Raw genomic sequence first — 23,967 nt, forward strand, 5'->3', positions numbered from 1 at the left:
AATAAAAAATAGCATGCTTGGTCACCTTCTGCAGTGAGGCTAGGCTGCCTATATTGGATGGAAGAAATGACTAACTGGATTCTCAAGCCGAGTGGTAGGGAGGAATTCAGCTCCAGTGTGCCCCTACCTGATCTCATTCTTTCCAGAGTTTAGGCTAAAAACAGCTTCTAGTCCAGAGGCCTTATCTTGGATATGAGGTTGAAGGGACCGGGAATGCAGGAACCATAATACTCTGTAGTAGCCATAATAATCTCAATTACAGTATTAGAGACCTAGAAAATAATGGGTACTGATTTCACTACCCCTCACCAGTTATCAGGAAGATCTTCAGACTACAGAGTTCTCTTGCTTTCCTTCCAACATCAACACCCCCTATTTATCCCCAAACAGTGACAATACCAGTATCACGTGGGCAGCAGCGCAGAGACACATGAATCTATCTCTCCCACCATGGCAGCCCCTGGGAAAGGTGGTCACACTCCACAGAGCAAAATTACTCCAAAGGGCTGGGAACAAATACAAGGAAAGCTGAATACTTTGGTTTCTAGTTAACCCCGGGTGGTGATCTCACTGTCCACGTTAACTTTATAAACAAAGGGCTAATGTTGTATGCTAGCTGGACTAGGAGGGAATTAGAATTTCCATAGTCAAGGAGATGTCTGACCAAACCGCTCCCACACATCCTTAGCTTATACCCACAAATGCAAAACTGATAATCCACGATCTCTGAAAAGCCATCAAGGGACTAAGAACAATGTTCCAGGATAGCACAGTCTCCACAGAGCCTGAGTCATCAACTAGCTTATCACTAATGACTTTATCAGATCTTAGCCACTTGGCCTTGAGGAACCAGATAGATGTGGGAATTGAGCCTTGAAAGATACTTCTCTAACAAGCTCTGAACACTCTCTCTTTTGCCTTTCACCATAACATGACACTCCAAACTTTTTTGTCCTTTCCCCCACTGCTTATGTAAGAGGCAAAGGAAAGATCCAAATGGAAAAATGAAGCAACATAAGCATGGAGAATCAGGTATTTCTACAAATAGTTTCCTTTACCAACTAAACAACAGGCAGGAAACTGAGGCTGTTTCCCCTCCCCCCACCTTCATAAAACCACCATACTGAAAAATTAATAGTTCTTTGGCTATGCTGGGGTTTGATTAAAAAGGCCACCCTCCACCCTTCATCCACAGCACAGCATTGGTTCCTAGTGTCCAGAAAGACATGCACGGAAAGAACGCCAGAGTTAGCTAAAGAAATACCACAGTTTATTGAAGACTACAAATATTTTTGTTACAAGTTGAAACTACATGCCTTCCAGAAATCAAAAGCAACAGCAGGTGTGTGCATTGATGCTTCGAAGGTGCTGCACCGCTTGAACTTGAAATGGGTAAGACAGGGTCAGACACATGGGGGAGAGGGAAATGGGGGAGGGGCAAGTTCAAAAGCCCAGAAGGTATCCACCAACTCATTTCCCCAAGCCACGCAGGCCATGGCCTCAGCTCAGCAGGCTCTCCTCAGTGGTCTGGTTTCTGAAACAAGACTTCAGTGCAAATTTATACACACACACAAAACATAGCCCCCAGCCTTGGGCCAAATTAGCTCTCAGCCGTCCAGAAATGCTTGTAAGGGGGTGGATATTTTCTTCCTAAAAGGAATCAAATACATAAAAATAAATGAATGGAATGACAAAAGCCCTTTGTGGGGTTGGGAACTGGGGGTTCTCAAGGGCTGATATACGTTTCTGAATTCTGAAGGGAGGCAAGAAGCTGGGATTTCTAGAATCAGGTATGCCAATTCTCTTATATTATCCATCACCTACCTCTTAAAATTCGTGAACCTAGTCCAACTAATACTTCAACCTAATGTCCTCAGAATGGGGCCACCACTCCAAGTCAAAAAGCTTATAATCCTCCCCACCAAGATTTAGGGTGAACCTTGTTCGATGATAGGGGTGGCCACAAGGAGTCTCTGTATTAAATCTCAATGGGGCTTCTCAGGATTTGTTTAATTTAACTCATGACCCGCTCTAACTCATACAGCACAGTTCAAAGCTCCACCTGGCTATCAGTTCCTAGCCTTTACTGCCTTCTGTGCTCTTCCCAATTATTGAAAACTGTGGGCAATTGACCCACCCAGAGCCCACATAAGGGTGAAGAACACATGCTGCTCTATCCAAATCACTATGAAACTGTAACTGAGCTGACAGCTTTGAAGGACAACCCCCATCCCCAACCCTAAGCAATCACAGAAACTTGCTCCTCCCCTATTCATCTACAACTCGCTGAAAAAGTACAATTATATTATTCAAAGATTCCTTCTCGCTCTCTGTCCTCCAAAAGTAGAGCACAGATGTCAGGTATGGAAGCAAGGGAGAGGTTGAGTATCTTTTAGATAAGTACCCATCCAGAGGATTCCTACAATTCCCGCCCTGCCATCACATATGCAAACAGACTTGCAAAGAGACCAGCCATACAAATGAAGGAACCTAAAGGCCCAACTCTCCCAGTCCAATTCCCACTCTATTGAGTATGGTCACACCTACTCCTTTTTCTCCACAGTTTAGGTCTTCTAGCTAGGGAATAAAAAAGGACACATAAGAAAAGTAGTTCTACAAAGTGATTTAAGCCAAACCTATCGTAGGCTGCTAGCTATGAACCCATTTAATCCTTCTACTCAGTGAATATACCCCCTTTTGTACTAGCAGTGCCATACATACTATTAACACTTGCCTCCACTGACATTTCAGCAAAATCTTGGGGCTCCTTGCCCTACTTCCACCCACACTTTTGGCCAACCAACATATTCTAAAAACCAACACATACTCTTGGGCATTCCCGTCACAAATAGTGGACACATGTCCTAGTATCAAGCTCCTCTGTTGGTGCTGCTCCCACAGATACCCAAGTCAGCCAAGCATTAACAATCATACCTGGGGCAGCGGCACACCCTCACCAACCCCATTTTCTCAGGCACCAAGTCTTCCTCCCTGAAATTTATCCAATAACACCCCACAGATACCACCAAGCCAGGGACAAGGTCAGCTTACCAGTGTTGTATCCATGAGACCCATATCCACTCGGCTGTTGGAAAGGGGTGGCCGATGCATTCACACTGACATTCACACCATGCTGCTTGGAAGAGGTAGGAGCCACCTAAAGAGCAAAAAGGCCAGATTTGCAGTGACTTGGCAGCAGAATACCATCTGTCCCACTTGTCCTGCCCCAGGTACTGGCCATTCAGATGGCTACCTATCCTGATGCAAGTTGACTACAGTTTGCTTAGTGAAATTAGCTCCTTACTAACTGTTCTAGAATCTACTAATGAAGTCAAGAAATGGTAGTTTGGAGGAAGAAAAAGGGACAATGGCAGCAGGGAATGAATGAATCTGAGTGAAGCAAAGCTGTATGGTATATTCTCCCTTTGGCAAGATTCTAAGACTAGGCAATCCCTATCCTAATTCCACCAATTCCAGCCCCATTCCCCCACCATCCTGCACCAGGCCAAAAACAGGCCAGAGGTGGAAACTGTTCCTCCTCATCCATTATTAAAGTCATTGACCCTTAAAAGCAGCTAGGATAGCGTCCAGGGCTAGGATCCTTCACCACAAGGAGTGACCAAAGCCAGGTACTCACAGGGAACACAGCAGGCCCATACTGGAAGGTGCTGGGGAGGCCCGGGACCCCTGTATAGTATGGCAGGCTGGTGTAACTGTAGCCAGGAGGCAGCGCCGGGTTCAGGAATGTCTGCTGCGTGGTATGGTGAGTCTGCGTCTGGTTCTGTTGGGGTTGGGCCAAGGTTGTGGCCGGGGCTGGGGAGGAGGCATCCCCACGGCCGAACTTTGTGAGGTCACCTGTGACAGGAGAAGCTAAATGTACCTGCCTCTTTCACCCCAATACCAATACAGAATTACCTCTTCTGGTTTCACATGATTCCAGGAGATCCTGTTCAAAGACTATTAAAGTTCAATTCCTTGAATTACATTTCTTAGTGGCTCCAATTATTGTTGCTCAGCATACACTTAGCACAGTTGCTGCAAGTCAAGGACTAATGTTGAATAACTGTGCAATGCTATGGCAGGGACAGGCTCTTGGAATAAGGCACCTGCACAATTTCTCTGCCCACTCGTGTTCTCTGTCATCTTCCCCCTTCTTCCCTCCCCTCTTCTCCTCCATGGGGAATACCCCATGCTGGACTTGAAGGACAATGATCGATCAGGGAAAATGGTATAAGTCAATGAGGACAATGATAGGTCAGGTAAAAGAAGGCGGCCCCAGGCCTAGCAAGGCAGTGAGATTGCCACTGTGAGTAGTAGCATAAAGGGGCAGAGATGAGCAGAGAAGACCACATCGACCACTGTATTTCCTGGAAAAAGCTAGCAAATGGCTTGAAACTAAGTCAAGATATCACTTTTTTGGAGATGGGGTCTTGCTATGTTGCCCAGGCTGGTCTTGAACTCCTGGGCTCAAGCAATTCTCCCACCTTGGCCTCCCAAGTAGCTGAGACTACAGGTGTGTTACCATGCCTGGCTAAGATATCATCTAGAAATCACAGGGAGACAACAGAAAGTGGGATGAATAGGAAAAGCCATGACATGCCCAACTTTAGCAGGATTTTGAATCTACCAATCCTGATTTATTACATCCCTTCTTGCTACCAATCAGGTTTCTGCCATTAATCCCAACACTATCTCCCTTTTTATTTATTTAGTCCCATCCCAATCCTACCAGAATAAGGGTTGCTGGCCAGGCTACCATCCCTCCCAGTCAGCGGAGTAGTGGGTGTGGGAAATGGGATGCTGTAGTAATCCTAGAAAAGAGGGAAAAAAAAGAGCAGAGATTCAATGTCACTCATTCCCCAGCATAAGTATTATTTCCACAGAGGAAAAAACAGAAGAATGTGAGAGTTGTGTAATTTATCCAGTCACTAATTAAGCTGGCTAGAGTTAGCACAAACTCCACATTACTCTTGCATACACTGTCCCCTCTGCCTGGCCATAAGCACAGTCAGGCAAGGTCTACGGGTATGCCCACTTGAGAATATATCAAAGTCCATAAGGACCAATATTTTCAACCCTCTAGGTGTCATCCCTATCAGTTTATACCAAGCTTATTCTACTGAGAAAACAGATCATTCGATAATTTAAAGTGTCTGGGACAAACAAAAAGCACCCTGAGCGCTCCAGAGTACTTTACTGGGCTATAGATTAGGTTAAAATGTATTTACTAAGATGCCACAACTCTGATTTAAAAAAAGAAAAAAAAAAGGCTGGGTGCGGCGGCTCACGCCTGTAAGCTCAGCACTTAGGGAGGCAGAGGCGGGTGGATCATGAGGTCAGGAGTTCAAGACCAGCCTGGCCAAGATGGAGAAACCCCATCTCTACTAAAAATACCAAAAAAAAAAAAAAAAAAAAAAAAATTAGCCGGGGGTGGTGGTGGGCACCTTTAATCCCAGCTACTCGGGAGGCTGAGGCAGACAATTGCTTTAACCCAGGTGGCAGAGGTTGCAATGAGCCAAGATCACGCCACTGCACTCCAGCTTGAGCGACAGAGTGAGACTTTGTCTCAAAAAAAAAAGTTATCTTCTGTTGGAAACCCTCCCCTAAATCACTATATTCTAATATGCCTTAAATCAGAGTGTATGGAGGGCTGGGATGGGAAAGAACTATGTCTGTGACTGAGATAATTCTCCCAACACTAATTTTAAGACTACTTTCTTTTCCAAAGCTCTATCCCACATACTCACCAATGGAAATCTTGTCTGAAGCATCTGCAAGTCATCGTAACCATATACTTGTGGCTGAAAGATACAGACATATAGCAATAAAAGGAACTGGTCATGATGTTAGCAAAACAAGGAGCCAAGAGACAAGCTAATTCAACAGAACATTCATCCTCATTTTGGGTTAGAACAGGACACGGATTATTTCCTTCAATTTTATTTAAGGAAAAAGCAGTAAAGTACAAAGAGATTAAATGATTCATGAAAGGTCTTGAAGCTTTCCTTGAGCTAAATACTACTGATTCTAGTAGGCTGGCTTCTTGATACCAATAGAGCAGACACAAAATATACACGAACAACCAGTTTTACTCTCTATTCTACTGTCTCTTATACTCTTCAAAATCTGGCTTAAAAATAATCTCCTCCAGAAAGAATATTTTACTTTTCTCCAATTTCAGGGTTTTAAGGTAGTGACCACAAATTAAACATGTGTAACTGTGTTATTTGGATGTGTCATCGGTATGAAATTTATCTAGACTTTGTCTATGAGGGCAGGAACAGGTATCTTCTAAAACGTTTTCATATACCCTTCATCTTAATAGGTACCAAATACTTGAAGGTCACAGAAGATACACTAGGGCAAAAAGCTGCTAATGTCAGCCACTTATTCTCAAAGTCCCAGATTGAGTCAGGAAACTTTCCTCCAACCAGGCCAGACCAGCAAACACACTCAGAGTTAGAGATTTAATCAAATCAGAGAAAATAATTCTTGGGGCCAGGAGTAGTGGCTCAGGCCTATATATAACCCCAGTTATTTGAGAGGCTGAGGCAGGAGGACTGTCTGAACCTGGGATTTTGAGACCAGCCTAGGCAACATAGGAAGACCCTGTCTTTAAAAAAATTTTTAAAACTTAGCCAGGCATGGGGATGCACACCTGTAGTCCTAGCTATTTGGGGAGTCTGAGGTGAGAGGATTGCTTGAGCCCAGGAGTTCAAGGCTTCAGTGAGCTAGCTATAATCGTTCCACTGTACTCCAGCCTGGGTAAAAGAGCAAGATCTGCCTCAAAAAATAAAATAATAGTCATAATTATCTAAGAAACTAAAAAGGATTCCAGATGAACATTCTGGCCTTTGGCTTCTGAGGCCCAGAAGTTGTGTTTCAAACAGGGCAGATAGTCTCATCACACATATACATACACATTGTACACACACACACATGCATACATGTGTGCACCATAAACCAAAGCAGATATACAATAGATGGGTTGGCCTCAGTTTAGTATTTTTTCCAAAACTGCAAAGATTAAAAACCAGTTTGATTACATGTGGCAATCCCTCATTTATTTTATATTTTAATTACAGTTGACCCTTAACACAGGTTTGAACTGCACGCTGTTTATATGTGAATTTTTTCCAACCAGACACACAGATCAAAAATACGGTCACATTTACAGAATGCAAAACCCATATACATGGATTCCACAGAGCCAACTGCAGGGCTTGAGTATGTGCAAGTTTTGGTATTCACAGGGGTCCATCTGAAGCCAGAGCTATAAAAAGAGTAGCCACAACATCCTCACCTTTTGAAGAAGATCCTTTAGTCCCACTTACCGGGTAGGCATGTAACAGCCCTGGAGCCATAATATACGGATTAGGCAACAACGGCGGGACCCCAGGAGGGAGGTTGGGAGGAGCTTTTCCTAAAAGAGAAATTACATTTTTATCCCATCACACAATTACTTACCTCTTCCATCCCAGAGGAATGCCATCTGCTTATGCAAGGCTACCTGAAGTCGTAGCAACTGAGCTTCGAGTCGAGGCTGTGACAGTGGAGTTGCTGCCTAGGCTGAGGCCCAGGCTACTGCCACTATTGAGACTGGAGGAGACACTGACCACTGGGGGAGGTGCAGAGACTGTGCTGGATGTGGTGGAAAAAGTGCTGGAGGAAGAATGGAGATTCGCCTCACTCTCCACACTTGTGTGCTTCAAAACGGGGAGCAGTGGAAGAGAGAAGAAGAAAAGAGATCAGCATCATAGGTCAGGAAAAATAAGACAATCCCTCCTGCTGAATATATTATTATGTCAACTTCCTAATTAAAGAGGCCAAGTAGGCAAGGTACCAAAGTACATTCTGCTAAAGTAGTTAGAAATAATCTCCAGCTAAATACTCCTCAAGACTCATCTGGCAAGAATGGTAACAGACTCACTGCACATCATCATCCTATTCAGAAAGACAGTAAAGCAAATGGAGACAGATTCCCCAGAGACTAACACTGGTTGATAAAGGAACAGAGAGAGTTGAAACGTAAAAAATGTATCACAGCTTTCTCTCCCCAACTTTTCTTTACTAGTTGAGCCCAGTTTGTGGACTAAGAAAGAGCAAAAATTCTTATTTTACATTTTTTTTGAGACAGGGTCCCATCCTGTTGCCCACGTTGAGGTGCAGTGGTGCAATCTTGGCTCACTGCAACCTTGGCCTCCTGGGCTCAAACAATCCTCTCACTTCAGCCTCCGGAGTAGCTAGGACTCTACGAATGTACCACCATGCTTGGCCAATCTTCAAAAAATTTTTGTGGAGATGAGGTGTCACTACATTGCTCAGGTTGGTCTCAAACTCCTGGGCTCAAGCAATCCTCCTGCCTTGGCCTCCCAAAGTGTTGGAATCACAGAGGTGAGCCACTGCACCTGACCACAATTCTGACTTTCAACCTGAAACTGTGTATTTGAATAGCGACTCCTAAAGGAGCCTTAGCCCTCATATCTCCCCAGGCTTCTGGCAAATCTGACACTTTGTCCAAAATGGGTCCTTCCCTTTACAGGCTCAGCTTAATTCTATTAATAGTTGTTACAAATCAAAACAATAAAATTGACTCTTGGACCAAAAGCTCTCACCTGGCATCTACTTTCACAAAAATGTCCAGCCTTGCACTGATTCTTTTCAGAACCTGGGCATACCCAAGAACAAGGAAAGAGAACAGCTCTACCAGTTGGAAAGGTATGTTCTTCCAGAATTTATTAAAGCATACAAAGCCCAACTATATATTCAGTAGGGGAAAAAAGTCAGAAAGTCACTTTCAGGGCTTTTAGGAATGACCCAGAGCTCAATGTTTAGGGATTCTTCTGCCTCTCTTGGCTTCCTAACATCCCTTTACTCCTTTTCCTGCAACCTCAAATCAATCATTTTGCCACCTCATGAAGAAATTTTCAATAATTCTCTCTTGGGACAATCTTAGGATTGGACAGTTCTAAGTGTAAGAAAACCACACATCCCTCTCAGCATCACACTTACCAAAAGAGTGGATGTTGAAGTGCGACCAGAAGATGTTGATGATGAAAGGGTATTCTGCTGCGTAGATAACGTGCTGTCAGAAAAAAAGAGGCTGCCATCAGCCATAGTGCTATAGTTACGTGACCTGGAGCTTCAGTCAAGAACATAACAAGGAAATAAGACATAATATGGGACACCAAGGAGGTCTGAGATCGTATGCTAAGCACAATGGCCAGCCAGGGGTAGAGAGCAGTTAAAGCAAAAGTGGATGTTGAAAGGGGAAAATTAAAACAAGCCTCCTCTGTCTTCACTTCCCAACAGTTCTTAGGTCACCCACTTACCACAAAAGCAGGGCTAATGTGGTCTCTGCCAGGTCAAGGGAATAATAAGAACCAGAGAGCTCTGTTATTGCTATTCAACAACCCCAACCTCCATCCTCACCCCAAATCACCTGCTGTGTTGTGTGGTGGTAGTATTTGGAATCTCCTCACTGTGGCTCAAGCCACCCAAGGAGGATGAATGCTGATTGGTTGTTGTCAGTAAGGAAGCTGCAGATACCGTTTCATTGAGAGGGGGGATGCTAGAAGTGGAAGGTGAATCAGATTTCACTGCAGAGCCTGTAGCACCTAGAAATTTAGAAGAAAGGAATTCCTCTCATCAGAAAAAAGGGAATGTCTATAGAGAGGTGACTACAGTCCAAGGCAGCTCCAAAGACAAAAGGATGAGTTATTTAACAATGGACTATATTAGGTAGAATCTTTTTTCTTTAATGCTGAGAATCACACAGCATGGGTCTCATTTGTCCAGTGAAGGGAACTAATGGATTATCACCATTTTAAGATAGAAAACCGGAAACTTAGGAGGGGAAAAGCCTGAAGAACACTCACCTTCAACAGATTGTGTGGTCTGTAACTGCGTGGCCTGCACAGAACTGAAGCCGTTCTGGTAAAAAAAAAAAAAACAAAAAAAAAAAAACAGAAGAGCAAGAAACAGACAAACTCATGTGAATGAGGAAAGTTAGCACTGATTCAGCTTTATTTTGGTCAACAAATCTTTAGGAGAAACTCTGTAAATTAACCAAAAGGATTAATATTAATACAATACAGACTATCCAAAAAACCAAAATAGAAACAAAAATTAAACAACAAAACTGAGATAAACCAACACTGCGTGACCAAACGCAAAAGAAGGAAACCCCACAAATTGTTGAAGACACCCCAAACCTAAAACAGATAGAGGAAAGGCCCAAAGTCCACATCCAGTGATTTTTGGGGAAGGATAAGTACAACAGTTCAGCCACAACCACCTATTCTGCTGGCTGCATCTGACAGTCACTCCGCATCACCTCTGGCACATGCTGTCTCCCTCACCATGCCAGGACTTAGAAAGGTGAGGTCTACTGACATGCACCCAGAAATCTGGCAATCACATCTTCTCAGAAGACAGGACAGGCACTTGAGACTGATTCTACTAGAGACAATGAATTTTTAGTACAAAGAGAATGGTTTCCTGGCTCTTCAGTCTCCAGGTTTGCTGATAAGAACTTTTAATCCACTAGCCACAGATGTGTGCCTTTTTCAAATTCTCAATCACTACTTCCAAAGTTTCTTAGCACCATTTGCTGAAAAGTAAAACACTAATATTTAAGGAATTTTTGCCCATTATTCTCCTAACCAATTCCCAAGGGTTCATGAAGCCACTACCTTTGCCTGAGTCAGGTCCTTTTGGGGTGATGAAGAGATGGAGCTGGGGTACCGCCGAGTCTGTGTGGATCTCTGTTCATAAAGAGGGCCCTGAGCATTATTTTGGGAGGTATAGGTTGTCGACTGAATTGGGCCGCTCTGATAACCAGACTCCTGACTCTGGTTAGATGAAATTGTAGAGGATGATTCACTGTGAGTAATGAAGAGAAAAATCTCAGAGAAACAAAATAGAGCATATCTACTCATACTAAGGAAATCGTGGAGATCTACTAGTGGAATAACTTGATTTGAATCAAGAAGAAATTTTTCAGAAACAAATAGAAGAATCTATCAAAATTTCCTCCTGATAACACTAGGAATCCCCACTTTCTATAGCACCAGAGATCTGAATTAAGAATTAATCTTAAAAACCTAGGCCGGGCGCAGTGGCTCACGCCTGTAATCCCAGTACTTTGGAAGGCCGAGGCGGGCGGATCATGAGGTCAGGAGATCGAGACCATCCTGGCTAACATGGTGAAACCCCGTCTCTACTAAAAATACAAAAAAATTAGCCGGGTATGGTGGCGGGTGCCTGTAGTCCCAGCTACTTGGGAGTCTGAGGCAGGAGACTGGCATGAACCCGGGAGGCGCAGCTTGCAGTGAGCCGAGATCAAGCCGCTGCACTCCAGCCTGCGTGACAGAGCAAGACTCCATCTCAAAAAAAAAAAAAAAAAAAAAAAATCTTAAAAACATCTTCAAGTCTTCAAGGAAGAGAAAAGTCCCTTGGTTCCCCCCTACATTCTGCCGTTATAAGAAAAAGTGGCCCCGGAAGCTGTGGCTCATGCCTGTAATCCCAGCACTTTGGGAAGCCAAGGCGGGCAGATCACAAGGTCAGGAGATCGAGACCAGCCTGGCCAACATGGCGAAAACTTGTTTCTACTAAAAGTACAAATAACAGCCAGGCATGGTGGTGGGAGCCTGTAATCCCAGCTACTCAGGAGGCTGAGGCAGGAGAATCACTTGAACCTGGGAGGCAGAGGTTGCAGTGAGCTGAGATCGTGCCATTGCACTCCAGCCTAGGTGACAAGAGCAAGACTCTGTCTCAAAATAAAAAAAAGTGGCTAAATGTCAGTATACAGGATACATTACTCTTGACCCCTTCTATACATTATAACATGGACCCTAAACACAGGAAAAGCCATCTTTTGTTCACACTCATTTTAGAGAATTCTGAATTCTAGGCTCCCTTAAGAACCATATAAGATTTGGGCTGGGTGTGGTGGCTCACGCCTGTAATCCCAGCACTTTTGGAGGCCAAGGTGGGCAGATCACCTCCGTTCAGGAGTTCAAGACTGGCCTGAACAACATGGTGAAACCCCATCTCTACTAAAAATACAAAATTAGCTGGGCATGGTGGTGCATGCCTGTAATTCCAGCTACTAGGGAGGCTGAGGCAGGAGAATTGCTTAAACCTGGGAGGCAGGGGTTGCAGTGAGCGGAGATTGCGCCATTGCACTTCAGCCTGGGCAACAAGAGCAAAACTCTGAGCCAGGCGCGGTGGCTCATGACCGTAATCTCAGTGCTTTGGGAGGCCGAAGAGGGCAGATCACCCAAGGTCAGGAGTTCAAGACCAGTCTGGCCAACATGGTGAAACCCTGTCTCTACTAAAAATACAAAAATTAGCCGGATGTGGTGGCACATGACAGTAATCTCAGCTATTCAGGAAGCTGAGGCAGGAGAATTGCTTGAACCTGGGAAGCAGAGGTTACAGTGAGCCGAGATCATGCCACTGCACTCCAGCCTGGCAACAGAGCGAAACTCCATCTCAAAAAAAAAAAAAATTGGGCCGGACATGGTTGCTCACCCCTGTAATCCCAGCACTTTGGGGGGCCGAGGTGGGTGGATCGCTTGAGGTCATGAGTTCTAGACCAGCCTGGCCAACACGGTAAAACACCATCTCTACTAAAAAATACAAAAATTTGCTGGTTATGGTGGCGGGCACCTGTAATCCCAGCTATTCGGGAGGCTGAGGCAGGAGAATCGCTTGAACCCGGGCGGCAGAGGTTGCAGTGAGCCGAGATCGCACCACTGCATTCCAGCCTAGGCAACAGAGTGAAACTCTGTGTTAAAAAAAAAAATTTTGTAGAGACAGGGACTCATTATGTTGCCCAGGCTGGTCTTGAACTCCTGGCCTCAAGCAATCCTCCTGCCTTGGCCACCCAAAGTGCTGGGATTATAAGTGTCAGCCATCACACCCAGCCCCTAAGGGGCATATTTCTACCTGTTTAGTTACAGATAACCCTAATAACAATATTCTAAAGCACTAAAAATGCTATGATTGACTACTTTCCCCCTCAGCCATGCAGAGGGGCTTGGCTTCTCCAGAGTTCTAGAAATTTCCCGCAGATTAAAAAAGTAGTAAAAGGTTAAGAGAGGTCTTATGGCTAATGTTTCCTCTACCTGGCCGTGCTGGTATACAGGCTACTTGGAGCCTGGCTTGAAGAGGCGCTCGTGGTGGGGGTGGACTCATAATCAGAAAGGACAGGCTCTGACCCAAACTGCAATGCCCCAAACTGCAGGTTTAGCCCTGAGATATCTGCTGAACCAGGCATCTCCACAGCCAGAGCAGGAATCTATAAAGTTGAAGGAGAAGAGAAAGTAATGGCTTTAATACAACCTTACTAAAGACTAAAAAAAACCCTTCCCTTTAAATTTCCAAACTTACCCTTTTAATCTCAATTCTCAAGCCCCACACCCCTTGCCATAAGATGGTATCTACCTAAAAGTTTAAGTACCTTAGAAGTCAAGGAGGCTTTTTTCTTCTGTTGTTTCAGTTTCTGCTGAGCCGGCTGAGGGCTAGAGGACTGGTTGTCTGAAGATCCAGGTGACATCTGTGGAGCCGACGTGGATTTGCTTGGCAGAGGAGAAGACGGAGGTGGAGGTGCAGCTGTGGAGGTAGCCACTGCAGGTGACTTCTCCTGAAGGAACACCTCCATCATGGTTGAAGATGGGGTAAAAGCCTGGCGCTTTGTAAAGGGGCTGTGCACTGTTGAATCACTTGGGTTCTTCAAATCTGCAAGAGGAAACCCAGTATATGAAGCCAGAGATGCTGATGAATCTCAAGGAAATGCTATTGTCCTGCACTAGCACCATGAATGAGGACTGTAAAAATCAGAAACTCATATAAGCAGGCCCTCTTTTGGGGCTTCATCTCATTTCTATAGGTGACAATCACTGGATTACATCTTTTTTTTTTTTTTTTTTTTTTTTTGAGATGCGAGTCTTGTTGTCACCCAGGCTGGAATGTAATGGCGCAATCTCAGCTCACTTCAACATCCGACTCCTGGGTTCAAGCGATTCTCTTGCCTCAGAGTAGCTCGGACTACAGGCGCGCGCCACCACGCCTGGCTAATTTTTGTGTTTTTAGTAGACACGGGGTTTCATCATGTTGGCCAGGCTGGTCTCGAACTCCTGACCTCAACTGATACGTCCGCCTCAGCTTCTCAAAGTGCTGGGATTACAGGCATGAGCTGCCGCACCTGGCCTACATCCATACTTAAATAAAGCCTAATTAAATCAACACCGTTACCTTGCCTGTGTAAGACACAAATGCACAAATTGTCCAAGTTTAAAGTACCACAAGTTCTCATTTAACATCATCCATAGATGCTTGGAAACTGGCTTTAAGCAAAAACAAGGCATGGCACATCTTTGCATAACGTTGTTTCCTTCAACATGATTTCATTATAATGTTGATGAGGGAAAAAAAACGGCCAGGTGCAGTGGCTCATGCCTGCAGTCCCATCACTTTGGGAGGCCAAGACCAGCAGATTGCTTGAGCCCAAGAGACACACCTAGGCAATATGGTGAAAATCCATCTCTACAAAAAATTAAAAATTAGCCAGGCATAGTGGTACAAGCCTGTGGTCCCAGCTACTCAGGAGGCTCAGGTGGGAGGATTGCTTGAGCCCAGGAAGATGAGTGAGCCAAGATAGTGCCACTGTACTCCGGTCTGGATGACAGAACTAGACCTTGTCTTAGGTTTCGCATAAAGTCGCAAGAACCTATCAATGACATTAAGCGAAGACTTACTGTATAAGGTCTTCAGATGGCTAAGCCTAAGAACCTGAAGGCAATATGTTATTTTCAAGCACTGAAGATAAATCTAAGGAGAATAATAATAATAATTAAAACCCCAATCAACAGAAGACTACAACTATGTATATGGTTAAAAAAAAAAATTTTTTTTTTTTTTTTTTTTTTTGAGGAAAGCTAGCTTCACACTAGCTCTGTAGCCCATGCTAATGTACAGTGGTGCGAACACAGCTCACTGCAACCTCAACCTCCTGGGCTCAGGCAATCCTACTGCCTCAGCCTCCCTAGGAGCTGTGACCACAGGTGCACACCACCGCACTCAGCTAATTGAAAACAATTTTTTTAGAAATGGAGTCTTGATATGTTGCTCAGGCTGTTCTTGAACTCCTAGGCTCAGGCTGTCCTCCCACTTCAGCCTCCCAAAGTGCTAAGATTACAGGTGTAAGCTACCATGCCCAGCCTCTAAATGTGATGAGAAATATATAGCCTCAAATTTTATTATTCCCCAACTTCCTGAATTCAGTTTATCTGATTAGGGGAAATACATGTGGGAAGGTAACCAACTAGCTGTCCCTTTTCTTTACTTCAGGACACATTCTCCACCCCCTCCCCCTGCTAGCCTCTTGACAGTAATGCTCCAATGCTTTAAAGATTCAAGTCACTTTCCATCTTCTCACCATACTGCACCAGTGATGGGGATTGTGTCGTCGAGCCCATGTCCCAAGAGGAGGTGGTGGTGCTTCCAGACTGAGAATGCTGAGCTGCCAACTGAGCCAGGGCTTGGGCAGTCTTGAATTGCTCCAAGAACTGGGAGCCCGTAGTACTGCCGCCTTTAGCTTCACCAACATCACCAAATCCTTTCCCTAACATGCTCACCTGTAGATCAACAAAGAGATGAGAGAAACCTATAGCCAGTAACCTTATTCAGCTACTCTTATAAAGACACTTATCCAGACCGAGAGCCAGTATAGATCAGGCAAGTAAAGAATACTGTCACGCTGAGTATACAGCACAGTCCACTAGAGTATAGGACCTAGAGTCAGACTGTCTTAGATTGAAATCCTGGCTATGTAAGCTTGGAAAAACTATTTTTTAATCTCTCTTTGTCTCACTTTTCTCATCTGGAAATAGGAATAAAAGTAAAGCTGTACGAGGATTAAATAAATTAAAGCACTTAATACACACATGGTACATAGTAATCACTCAAAAAAGAGAGCCATTAAAACTTTAAGTTTTATATCATCATTACTTCCTTCTCCCTGCTTCTCAGGGATAAAATTCGGCTGACTGGATAATTTTTTTTTTTTTTTGAGACAGAGTCTCGCTCTGTCGCCCAGGCTGGAGTGCAGTGGTGCTCTCTCAGCTCACTGCAAGCTCCGCCTCCCAGGTTCACACCATTCTCCTGCCTCAGCCTCCCGAGTAGCTGGGACTACAGGCACCCGCCACCACACCCAGCTAATTTTTTGTATTTTTAGTAGAGATGGGGTTTCACAGTGTTAGCCAGGATGGTCTCGATCTCCTGACCTCGTGATCTGCCCGCCTCAGCCTCCCAAAGTGCTGGGATTACAGGCGTGAGCCACCACACCTGGCCAAGAATTTTTAAATCAACCAATACAATTAACATAAATGTAATATAAGATTTTACTTTGGCCATTAAGGTCCTTGCCCTTCTCATTAAAAAAACTCAAAAGAAACAACAATTAACTGGAGCCTCATCTCGATGCTGCTAATAACTAGCACAGAGGCAAAAAGGAAAAGTTAAAGGGCATCTCAACTTCTGCACTAGACAATCAAGTAGCAAGTCAGTATGATTTGATTGTTTTCTCCATGTACATACAAGTTCTACAGGGTAATCACTGGGCCGAATGCGGTGGCTCACGCCTGTAATCCCAGCACTTTGGGAGGCTGAGGCGGGCAGATCACCTTAGGTCAGGAGTCCTAAACCAGCCTGACCAACATGGTGAAACCCTGTCTCTACTAAAAATACAAAATTAGGCAAGCGTGGTGGCAGGCGCCTGTAACCCCAGCTACTCAGGAGGCTGAGGCAGGAGAATTGCTTGAACCCAGGAGGTAGAGGCTGCGGTGAGCCGAGATCGCACCATTGCATTCCAGCCTAGGCAACAAGAGTGAAACTCTGTCTCAAAAAAAAATAAAAAATAAAAACAATGAAAATTACCTAGTGTTCATTGTATTATACATAAAAATATAAAGAAACTCCCATGTTATTTAGCTCTATTAAATTTTAAGTGAAATTAATCCTCTAACATTTATTCTCAATAGAAAGGAAATTACATTATCTAACATATTGATTAGTACAGGCAACAAAAAAACAGAATAGTATTTATATTTAGTTTTGACATTTTTATTAAAAAAAATTTTTTTTTAGAGAAAGGGTTTCATTGTCACCCAGACTGGAGTACAGTGGTGAGCTCATAGCTCACTATAGTCTTGAACTCCTAGTCTCAAGCAATCCTCCCACTTCAGCCTCCAGAGTAGCTGAGACTACAGGAACTTGTCACTGTCCGCAGCTGAAAACATCTTTTTGATATCAAAAGTCTGATTTTGTTGTAAATTTTGACAATTCCAGACATTAAGAGGGCAATTAAGAGACATAGATCACATAATCACATTTTCCAGTCATTTATCTTAAGGGTTGGTAGTTACTTCTTGATCTTCATCACACCTTCTTACAACCTTTGTCCTATTTTCTTTCTTCTTTTTCTATTTAAGCCCAACACTTCTCTCCATTTCCCTTCTCCTCCCACCTTTTCTCACCTGTTACCTTTCCTATGTGGCAGGACATCGACCACCAAATTACTAACTTAACACACACAAAAAACATTTTAAGACAACAATTAAAAACTGACCGAGTTCTGAATTAGTAGCTAGCTTGGCAGTTTTCTAGTTAAACTAATTACTCTAACTGGAAAAATAAAATTATATGCACACACATGGTCTGCTTACCTCTCACAACTTTAGTATCCCTCCATCAAAAAATAGGAGAGAAAAAGAGAAAAAAAGAAAAAGCAGTACTTTTTAGGATTTACTGACTATGAGAAAACTTGTACTTGCAGCATCTTTGTTTAGTTTAAATGATTCCTTTGATGTAGTTAATGACCTAGGATGTTTTAAATGCTCTGAGCCAACGAGTAATGTGTCATAAGTTCTAAGTTATTTATAATACCACTACTGAAACCACACTTGTATAGCCACCTTTGGGAAGATGGGAAGGACTAGCACTTTTATCCCTATTTACGTAGAAATGGAGACACAGCTAGTAAGTTGCAGAAATGGGAAGACCATAGGTTTCTGGAGGCCTTGTCTACAAATACCTGGTTTAAGTAAATATATAAGACAATTCTGATCCATCAAGAAATGGGGAACTGCTACAATCTCCCATCACAGTTTAATGAGGGCTGCAAAAGGATTAAAATGTATTGACAAGTTTATGTCATTGATTTTCTCTCAAGAGTAATGGCAAATGGTGTTCATTCAGCACAATTAGTCAATAAATGATGTTAACTTATTCTTATAAGAATATTCAGTCTGTCCAGAACTAAGTCCTCTCTTAGAGCTACCCCCTATTACCCAACTCAAACATCTCTACAACCAAGTCTGCTTAAGAAGACAACAGGATGCTTCATCTGCCAAGAACCTGACTGTCTTTGGAAGGAACTGTGTATGTGTCCTAGGATTAGCAGGAAGGTTTGATTAGGATAAACCACGTTTCCTACTCACCATACTGTGATGAGAAAATGTGTTCCCTGAAGCAGGCTGTGATATGGCAGTCTGCTTCGAATTACTGAACACCAGAGGCTGGGCCAGAGAAGGAGCCTGAGACGGATCCAGATTAGATGAATCATTCTCCATTGTAGATGGTGTCTTCCCCAGCAGAACAGCAAGGTCAATTCTAATGGGGAAGGGAAGGGATCTTCATGAATAATGACTGAACATGCTAACATTCCCCAACACTCAAATCAAATTAGATCAAATGAAGCCATTTGCTGGGGCTTCTTCTAAAAGGGTTAAAACACAAAGCCTTGAAATGCTTAAATTTCCCAAAATAATTGATGCATAAGAGTCACTACAGTATATAGCTGAATTCCACTGATGTTGCCAATAATAATGGTTAATTTTTTAAGTGAAGTTATTAATTTAATGAAATATCAAATGCTAGTCTTTTTTTGTTTGTTTTGAGAAAGTCTCGCTCTGTCACCCAGGCTGGAGTGCAGTGGCGCGATCTCGGCTCACTGCAAGCTCCGCCTCCTGGGTTCACGCCATTCTCCTGCCTCAGCCTGTAGCTGGGACTACAGGTGCCTGCCACCACGCCCGGCTAATTTTTTTGTTTTGTATTTTTAATAGAGACAGGGTTTCATGTGTTAGCCAGGATGGTCTCAATCTCCTGACCTCATGATCCACCTGCCTTGGCCTCCCAAAGTGCTGGGATTACAGGCGTGAGCTACCGCACCCAGCCTCAAATGCTAGTTTTAACATGGCAGCTCAATAACTCAGCCAAAACTTACAAGTACTTATCCATGATTTTAATACTGAATATCTGTCATTACCAATTCCTAAAACAGAAAATCATATACCAGAACACTGGAATCTTCAAATGGCTTTAGAACAGGGGCAGTTTGGGAGGTATTTTTTCTCACAATTTTCGTAAAATTTCAAAAGTTACCTGTGGTATAATATATACTTGAGCTTTGCCTTGTTCCTGGCACAGAGCTCCTAAAACATTTAGAATTTCCTAAGTGAGAGTGTCCTTTGTTACTCATAACACACTTCTTTCAACCATACCTGAATTTATGCTAATGAGGTAGCCCAGGGTGGGGCCCCAGATAGTTTCAGGATGAGGGTTGGTCAGTAGAAAGACCAGATAAGGCTGGGCGCAGTGGCTCACACCTGTAACTCAGCACTTTGGGAGGCCAAAGCAGGTGGATACTTGAAGTCTGGAGTTTGAGACCAGCCTGGCCAACATGGTAAAACCCTACTAAAAATACAAAAATTAGCCTGGCGTGGTGGCGGGTGCCTACTATCCCAACTACTCGGGAGGGTGAGGCAGGAGAATCGCTTGAACCTGGGAGGCGAAGGTTGCAGTGAGCCAAGATTGTGCCACTGCCCTCCAGCCTGGGCAACAGAGTAAGAGTGTTGGAACTTTCAGAAGCCCCTCCCAATCCCACCAAATTCCAGGGGTGTAGGGGAGGTGGCTATTAAGTCCAATCACCAATGGCCAATGATTTAATCAGTCATGCCTAGGTAATAAAACTCATAACAATAAGATTTGGAGAGCTTCAGGATACCTGCAGAAGACAAGGAAGTTGTGTGTACCCCACCCACATACCCATTCATACCTTGCCCTCCTCATTTCTTCCATTTAGCTGTTCCTGAGTTGTACCTTTATAATAAACCAGTAATGGGCCAGGTGCAGTGGCTCACACCTGTAATCCCAGCACTTTGGGAGGCTGAGGTGGGTGGATTACCTGAGGTCAGGCTGGCCAACATGGTGAAACGCCGCCTCTACTAAAAATAAAAAATTAGCTGGGTACAGTGGTGCATGCCTGTAATCCCAGATATTAGGGAGGCTGAGGCAGAAAAATGGCTTGAACTCAAGAGATGAAGGTTGCAGTGAGCCAAGATCACGCCACTGCACTCCAGCCTGGGTGACAGAGCAAGACTCCGTCTCAAAAAAAAAAAAAAAAAAAAAAAAACAGTAATGCAAGTAAAACTCCTGAGTTCAGAGTCATTCTAGTGAGTTATCAAACTTGATAATGGGGTCACGGGAACCCCCAAATTTGTAGCTAGCTGGCAGAACCTCTGAAGTTGGGGCACTCTTGTAGAACTGAGTCTTCAACATGTGGGGTCTGCATTAACTCTGGGTAGTTAATGTCAGAACTGAATTTTTGAGCTATCAGGGCCAGGTCTAGAAAAAATCCAAGAGGTTTCCAGGGAATTAAAAATATTCCCTGAAGAGTGTATCTCCTACCACTGATCCCTAGAGACTTAAATTCTAAAACGTTTATTAGCTGGATCCTGCTGATCCAAAGGAAAAAAACGACTCATACTCAGTGGGCTCAGAGAACAGGAGAAGAAACTACTGAACAGCTCTAAAAAATTCAGAAATAAATGAAAACATTTCCACTTTTGGCTCTTCTCTCCCTGACTTACTTCAAGACAAGTTATATACTCAATGCTGGTGATATGAAAGGCTGATCTTTGTAATTGAAGTGCTATTTGTGGGGAGAATCAACCTTAAAATTGTAACATATAAACTTCCAATTCAGTAGATTAACTAGTACTAACTCTTAGAAGTCTCTCCATCAACTGGCCAGGCGCCGTGGTTCATGCCTGTAATCCCAGCACTTTGGGAGACAGAGGTGGGCGGATTACCTGAGGTCAGGAGTTCGAGACCAGCCTGGCCAACATGGTGAAACACCGTCTCTACTAAAAATACAAAAATTAGCCAGGCGTGGTGGCACACGCCTGTAATCCCAGCTACTCGGGAGACTGAGGCAGGAGAACTGCTTGAGCCCAGGAGGCGAAGGTTGCAGTGAGCCAAAATCGTGCCACTGCACTCCAGCCTGGCCAACACAGTGAGACTCGGTCTCCAAAAAAAAATAAAAAATAAAAAAAAGAAGTCTTTCCATCAACTTAAGAGGAATGTAATGATGTTGTAACGTAATTTGGTTATTATTATTATTGACACCATGGGAGTTTACAAAGGCCAGTGCCACTCCTCTTTACAGTAATCTCAGCAGATGTGTTTAAGAAATGGTACTAAATTTTACTGCACACTTGCCTCTGACCAGCAGTGATTGTCACATTCTCCGCAGGCAGAGGCACTGAAGACACGTTAGAGGCAGTGAAGATCTTGGTCTCAGAAAGCTGGAAAACAGAGGGATTAGTCAGTCTTGGTGTCAGGGATGCTACAGTCAGAAACTTGGCATAGGTAAGGGGAATTCAACATCAAGAAAAAGTGAAAGCCCTATAAAGAGAAAACTATCTACCCTGAGGAATGCTGAATGGATTGACTTTCAAGCCCTTCAATATATGCTCAATAGTTTTAGCCAAAGAAAGAGTAGAACCAAGGAACCCAATAAAATATAGTGGAGTCACCTGATCATATGCATACTGAACTTACAGGCATGCTAGACATAAAAAAAAAAAAAAAGAAAAAAGAAAATCCCTCTATATTTTCCCATTACAGTTCCCAACTCCCACCTCTACCCAAACCACATTTGTCTTCTACTACTCCCTTCACAGCCCCACCCCCCTCCCAAAGAAAGATCATAACCAAGATGAAGAAATAAATAAAAGAAGTTCATTTTTAGCTTTTGAGCAGTAAGGGCCCAAGTGCTGGTGAATTAAGGCTTTTTTCGGAGATCGTTTTAACTAGATGTTATTTTTGCCTTAATATTTGACTTTGTGACATCTAGTCCTTCCACTATTAAGGCATCAAACTTACGTAAGCAAATGCAGGGATTAACTTTTCCTACTATTCAAAAGTTGATTTGGGTTTCAGTTTTATTTCTTGATTAAAATCGCTAAAGCACAGAAAATCCACTCTCCCCTCAATGCCCAACACCATGTATCATTCTCTGAAAGTTGCTTAAGCAGACAAGCCAAATCTCAGAAAGGAACATAATTTGTCCATTTTCACAAAGCAGTCTAGTTCATTGATTATACAATAGAAAATAATCACCCTGTGATGCTGATGCCTCTGAAATTTAAAAAACCCAGAACTGGCAACCAAAACAGTCTTCACATGTCATTTCCTCTTATCACAAAAGCTGTCTTGCCTAACTACATGAAAGTATAGAAAAGTACATAGATTAAAAATGTTAAAACAAGAGTTTATCCATGATAACTGAAAACCATAATTCACAGCAAAAGCTTGACTGTGACCAGGAATCAGCAAAATTCTTACTCAGGTAGTACTCAAATGAATTCACAGAGCTTCTTTACGTGCCGCCCATCTATGAGGTTTCCAAGTTAAGTCAAGCTGGCAGATAGCCAATTCTACAGATATTCATCTCAATCACAATTATACAGTTGGGCTTCAAATAAATACAAGGGTTCCAGAGTCAACCAGATAACAAGTTTGAGGATTTGGTACCACAACACTCGCTTTGGATCCACTGCCAATCCATTACAGGACCTTATAGCAAATACTTAAATGCACCAAGTAGTCATGTACCACCAGCAGCTGTTACTCAATGCACTACCTGCCTAACTCCACTTCTGGTGCCCTACCCAACCACCAATCTCTTCCTGGGATAAATCCGACAATCAGATATTGGACTTACACAAGTGCACTTGCCCTTTCCATAGTGTGGTTCCACAGAGTCCTGTTCATGCCCAGTCTCCTTCATATAACATATGTGAAATGTTCTGGCTCAGAACACTATTTTGGATGTAAAAGTTTTGGGTCAGAATCTTAAGGGTGAATTTTGAGGGGTAGAAACATACCCATTTTCTATCCCTAAACAACACTTAGGGATAGAAGGCATTAGTGAGGAATGACCTGGGAATACCTACATCTTCATTCCAATCTTCAGTCCCCCACTCCTCTGTTGCAGTCCTCCAAGCACCTGAGAATAAAGAAAAATAGTGAAGTAACTTCACTATTAAATGCCAGTACAAAGCATGTGTAGAAAACATCAATGTATTAATTTTTTTGGCAGCCAAAAGTATGACTAAAATTTAGTAATCATAAGGCCAGGCGCGGTGGCTCACACCTATAATCCTAATACTTTGAGAGGCCAAGGTGGGTGGATCACTTGAGGTAGGGAGTTCGAGACCACCCTGACCACCATGGAGAAACCCTGTCTCTAACTAAAAATACAAAATTAGCTGGGCGTGGTGGCGCATGCCTGTAATCCCAGCTACTCGGGAGGCTGAGGCAAAAGAATGGCTTAAACCTGGGAGGTGGAGGTTGCGGTGAGCTGAGATCGCGCCATTGCACTCCAGCCTGAGCAACAAGAGTGAAACTCCATCTCAAAACAAACAAAAACAAAAAACAAAACAAAACAAAACAAAAAAAATTCTTGGGCTTCAAAGGTAAGGAAAGACTCTTTAGAAAGGGATACCTCAGAGTACCAGGGTTTTAATAAGATTATGATTTCATAGCTACTTTCAGTTTTTGTTACAAGGCAGGGATGGGGGTTGGGGGGGCAGACAGACAACCACCCAATGCTCG

General features: G+C 43.4%; 1 protein-coding gene and 1 non-coding gene across 51 annotated transcripts in view; both read right to left on the reverse strand.

The window, feature by feature from the left end:
- Positions 1–23,967, reverse strand: part of UBAP2L (ubiquitin associated protein 2 like) — a 51,443-nt gene that overhangs the window by 6,789 nt on the left and 20,687 nt on the right. For 44 of the 50 annotated variants that reach the window (XM_063661462.1, XM_063661285.1, XM_054460772.2 and 41 more), the window contains exons 9-24: positions 23,307–23,359; positions 21,568–21,653; positions 18,507–18,678; positions 15,446–15,644; positions 13,469–13,746; positions 13,134–13,306; positions 10,695–10,884; positions 9,879–9,933; positions 9,443–9,617; positions 9,013–9,085; positions 7,511–7,706; positions 7,335–7,423; positions 5,748–5,801; positions 4,730–4,811; positions 3,638–3,855; positions 3,052–3,157 (exon numbers count right to left, since the gene is read on the reverse strand). In XM_063661462.1, the coding sequence (XP_063517532.1) occupies positions 3,052–3,157; positions 3,638–3,855; positions 4,730–4,811; positions 5,748–5,801; positions 7,335–7,423; positions 7,511–7,706; positions 9,013–9,085; positions 9,443–9,617; positions 9,879–9,933; positions 10,695–10,884; positions 13,134–13,306; positions 13,469–13,746; positions 15,446–15,644; positions 18,507–18,678; positions 21,568–21,653; positions 23,307–23,359 (2,199 nt within the window). Of the gene's footprint in view, positions 1–1,248; positions 1,651–3,051; positions 3,158–3,637; positions 3,856–4,729; positions 4,812–5,747; positions 5,802–7,334; positions 7,424–7,510; positions 7,707–9,012; positions 9,086–9,442; positions 9,618–9,878; positions 9,934–10,694; positions 10,885–13,133; positions 13,307–13,468; positions 13,747–15,445; positions 15,645–18,506; positions 18,679–21,567; positions 21,654–23,306; positions 23,360–23,967 lie in introns of those variants that run through there. The other 6 variants (XM_054460867.2, XM_054460829.1, XM_054460854.2 and 3 more) reach the window with 1 other exon arrangement.
- Positions 4,898–5,033, reverse strand: LOC129023847 (small nucleolar RNA SNORA58). Its single transcript, XR_008496946.1, has one exon. It is a non-coding gene; the product is annotated as a small nucleolar RNA SNORA58 (small nucleolar RNA).

This window comes from Pongo pygmaeus, chromosome 1 (assembly GCF_028885625.2).
Source record: "Pongo pygmaeus isolate AG05252 chromosome 1, NHGRI_mPonPyg2-v2.0_pri, whole genome shotgun sequence".
In the NCBI taxonomy this organism is placed as follows: Eukaryota; Metazoa; Chordata; class Mammalia; order Primates; family Hominidae; genus Pongo; species Pongo pygmaeus.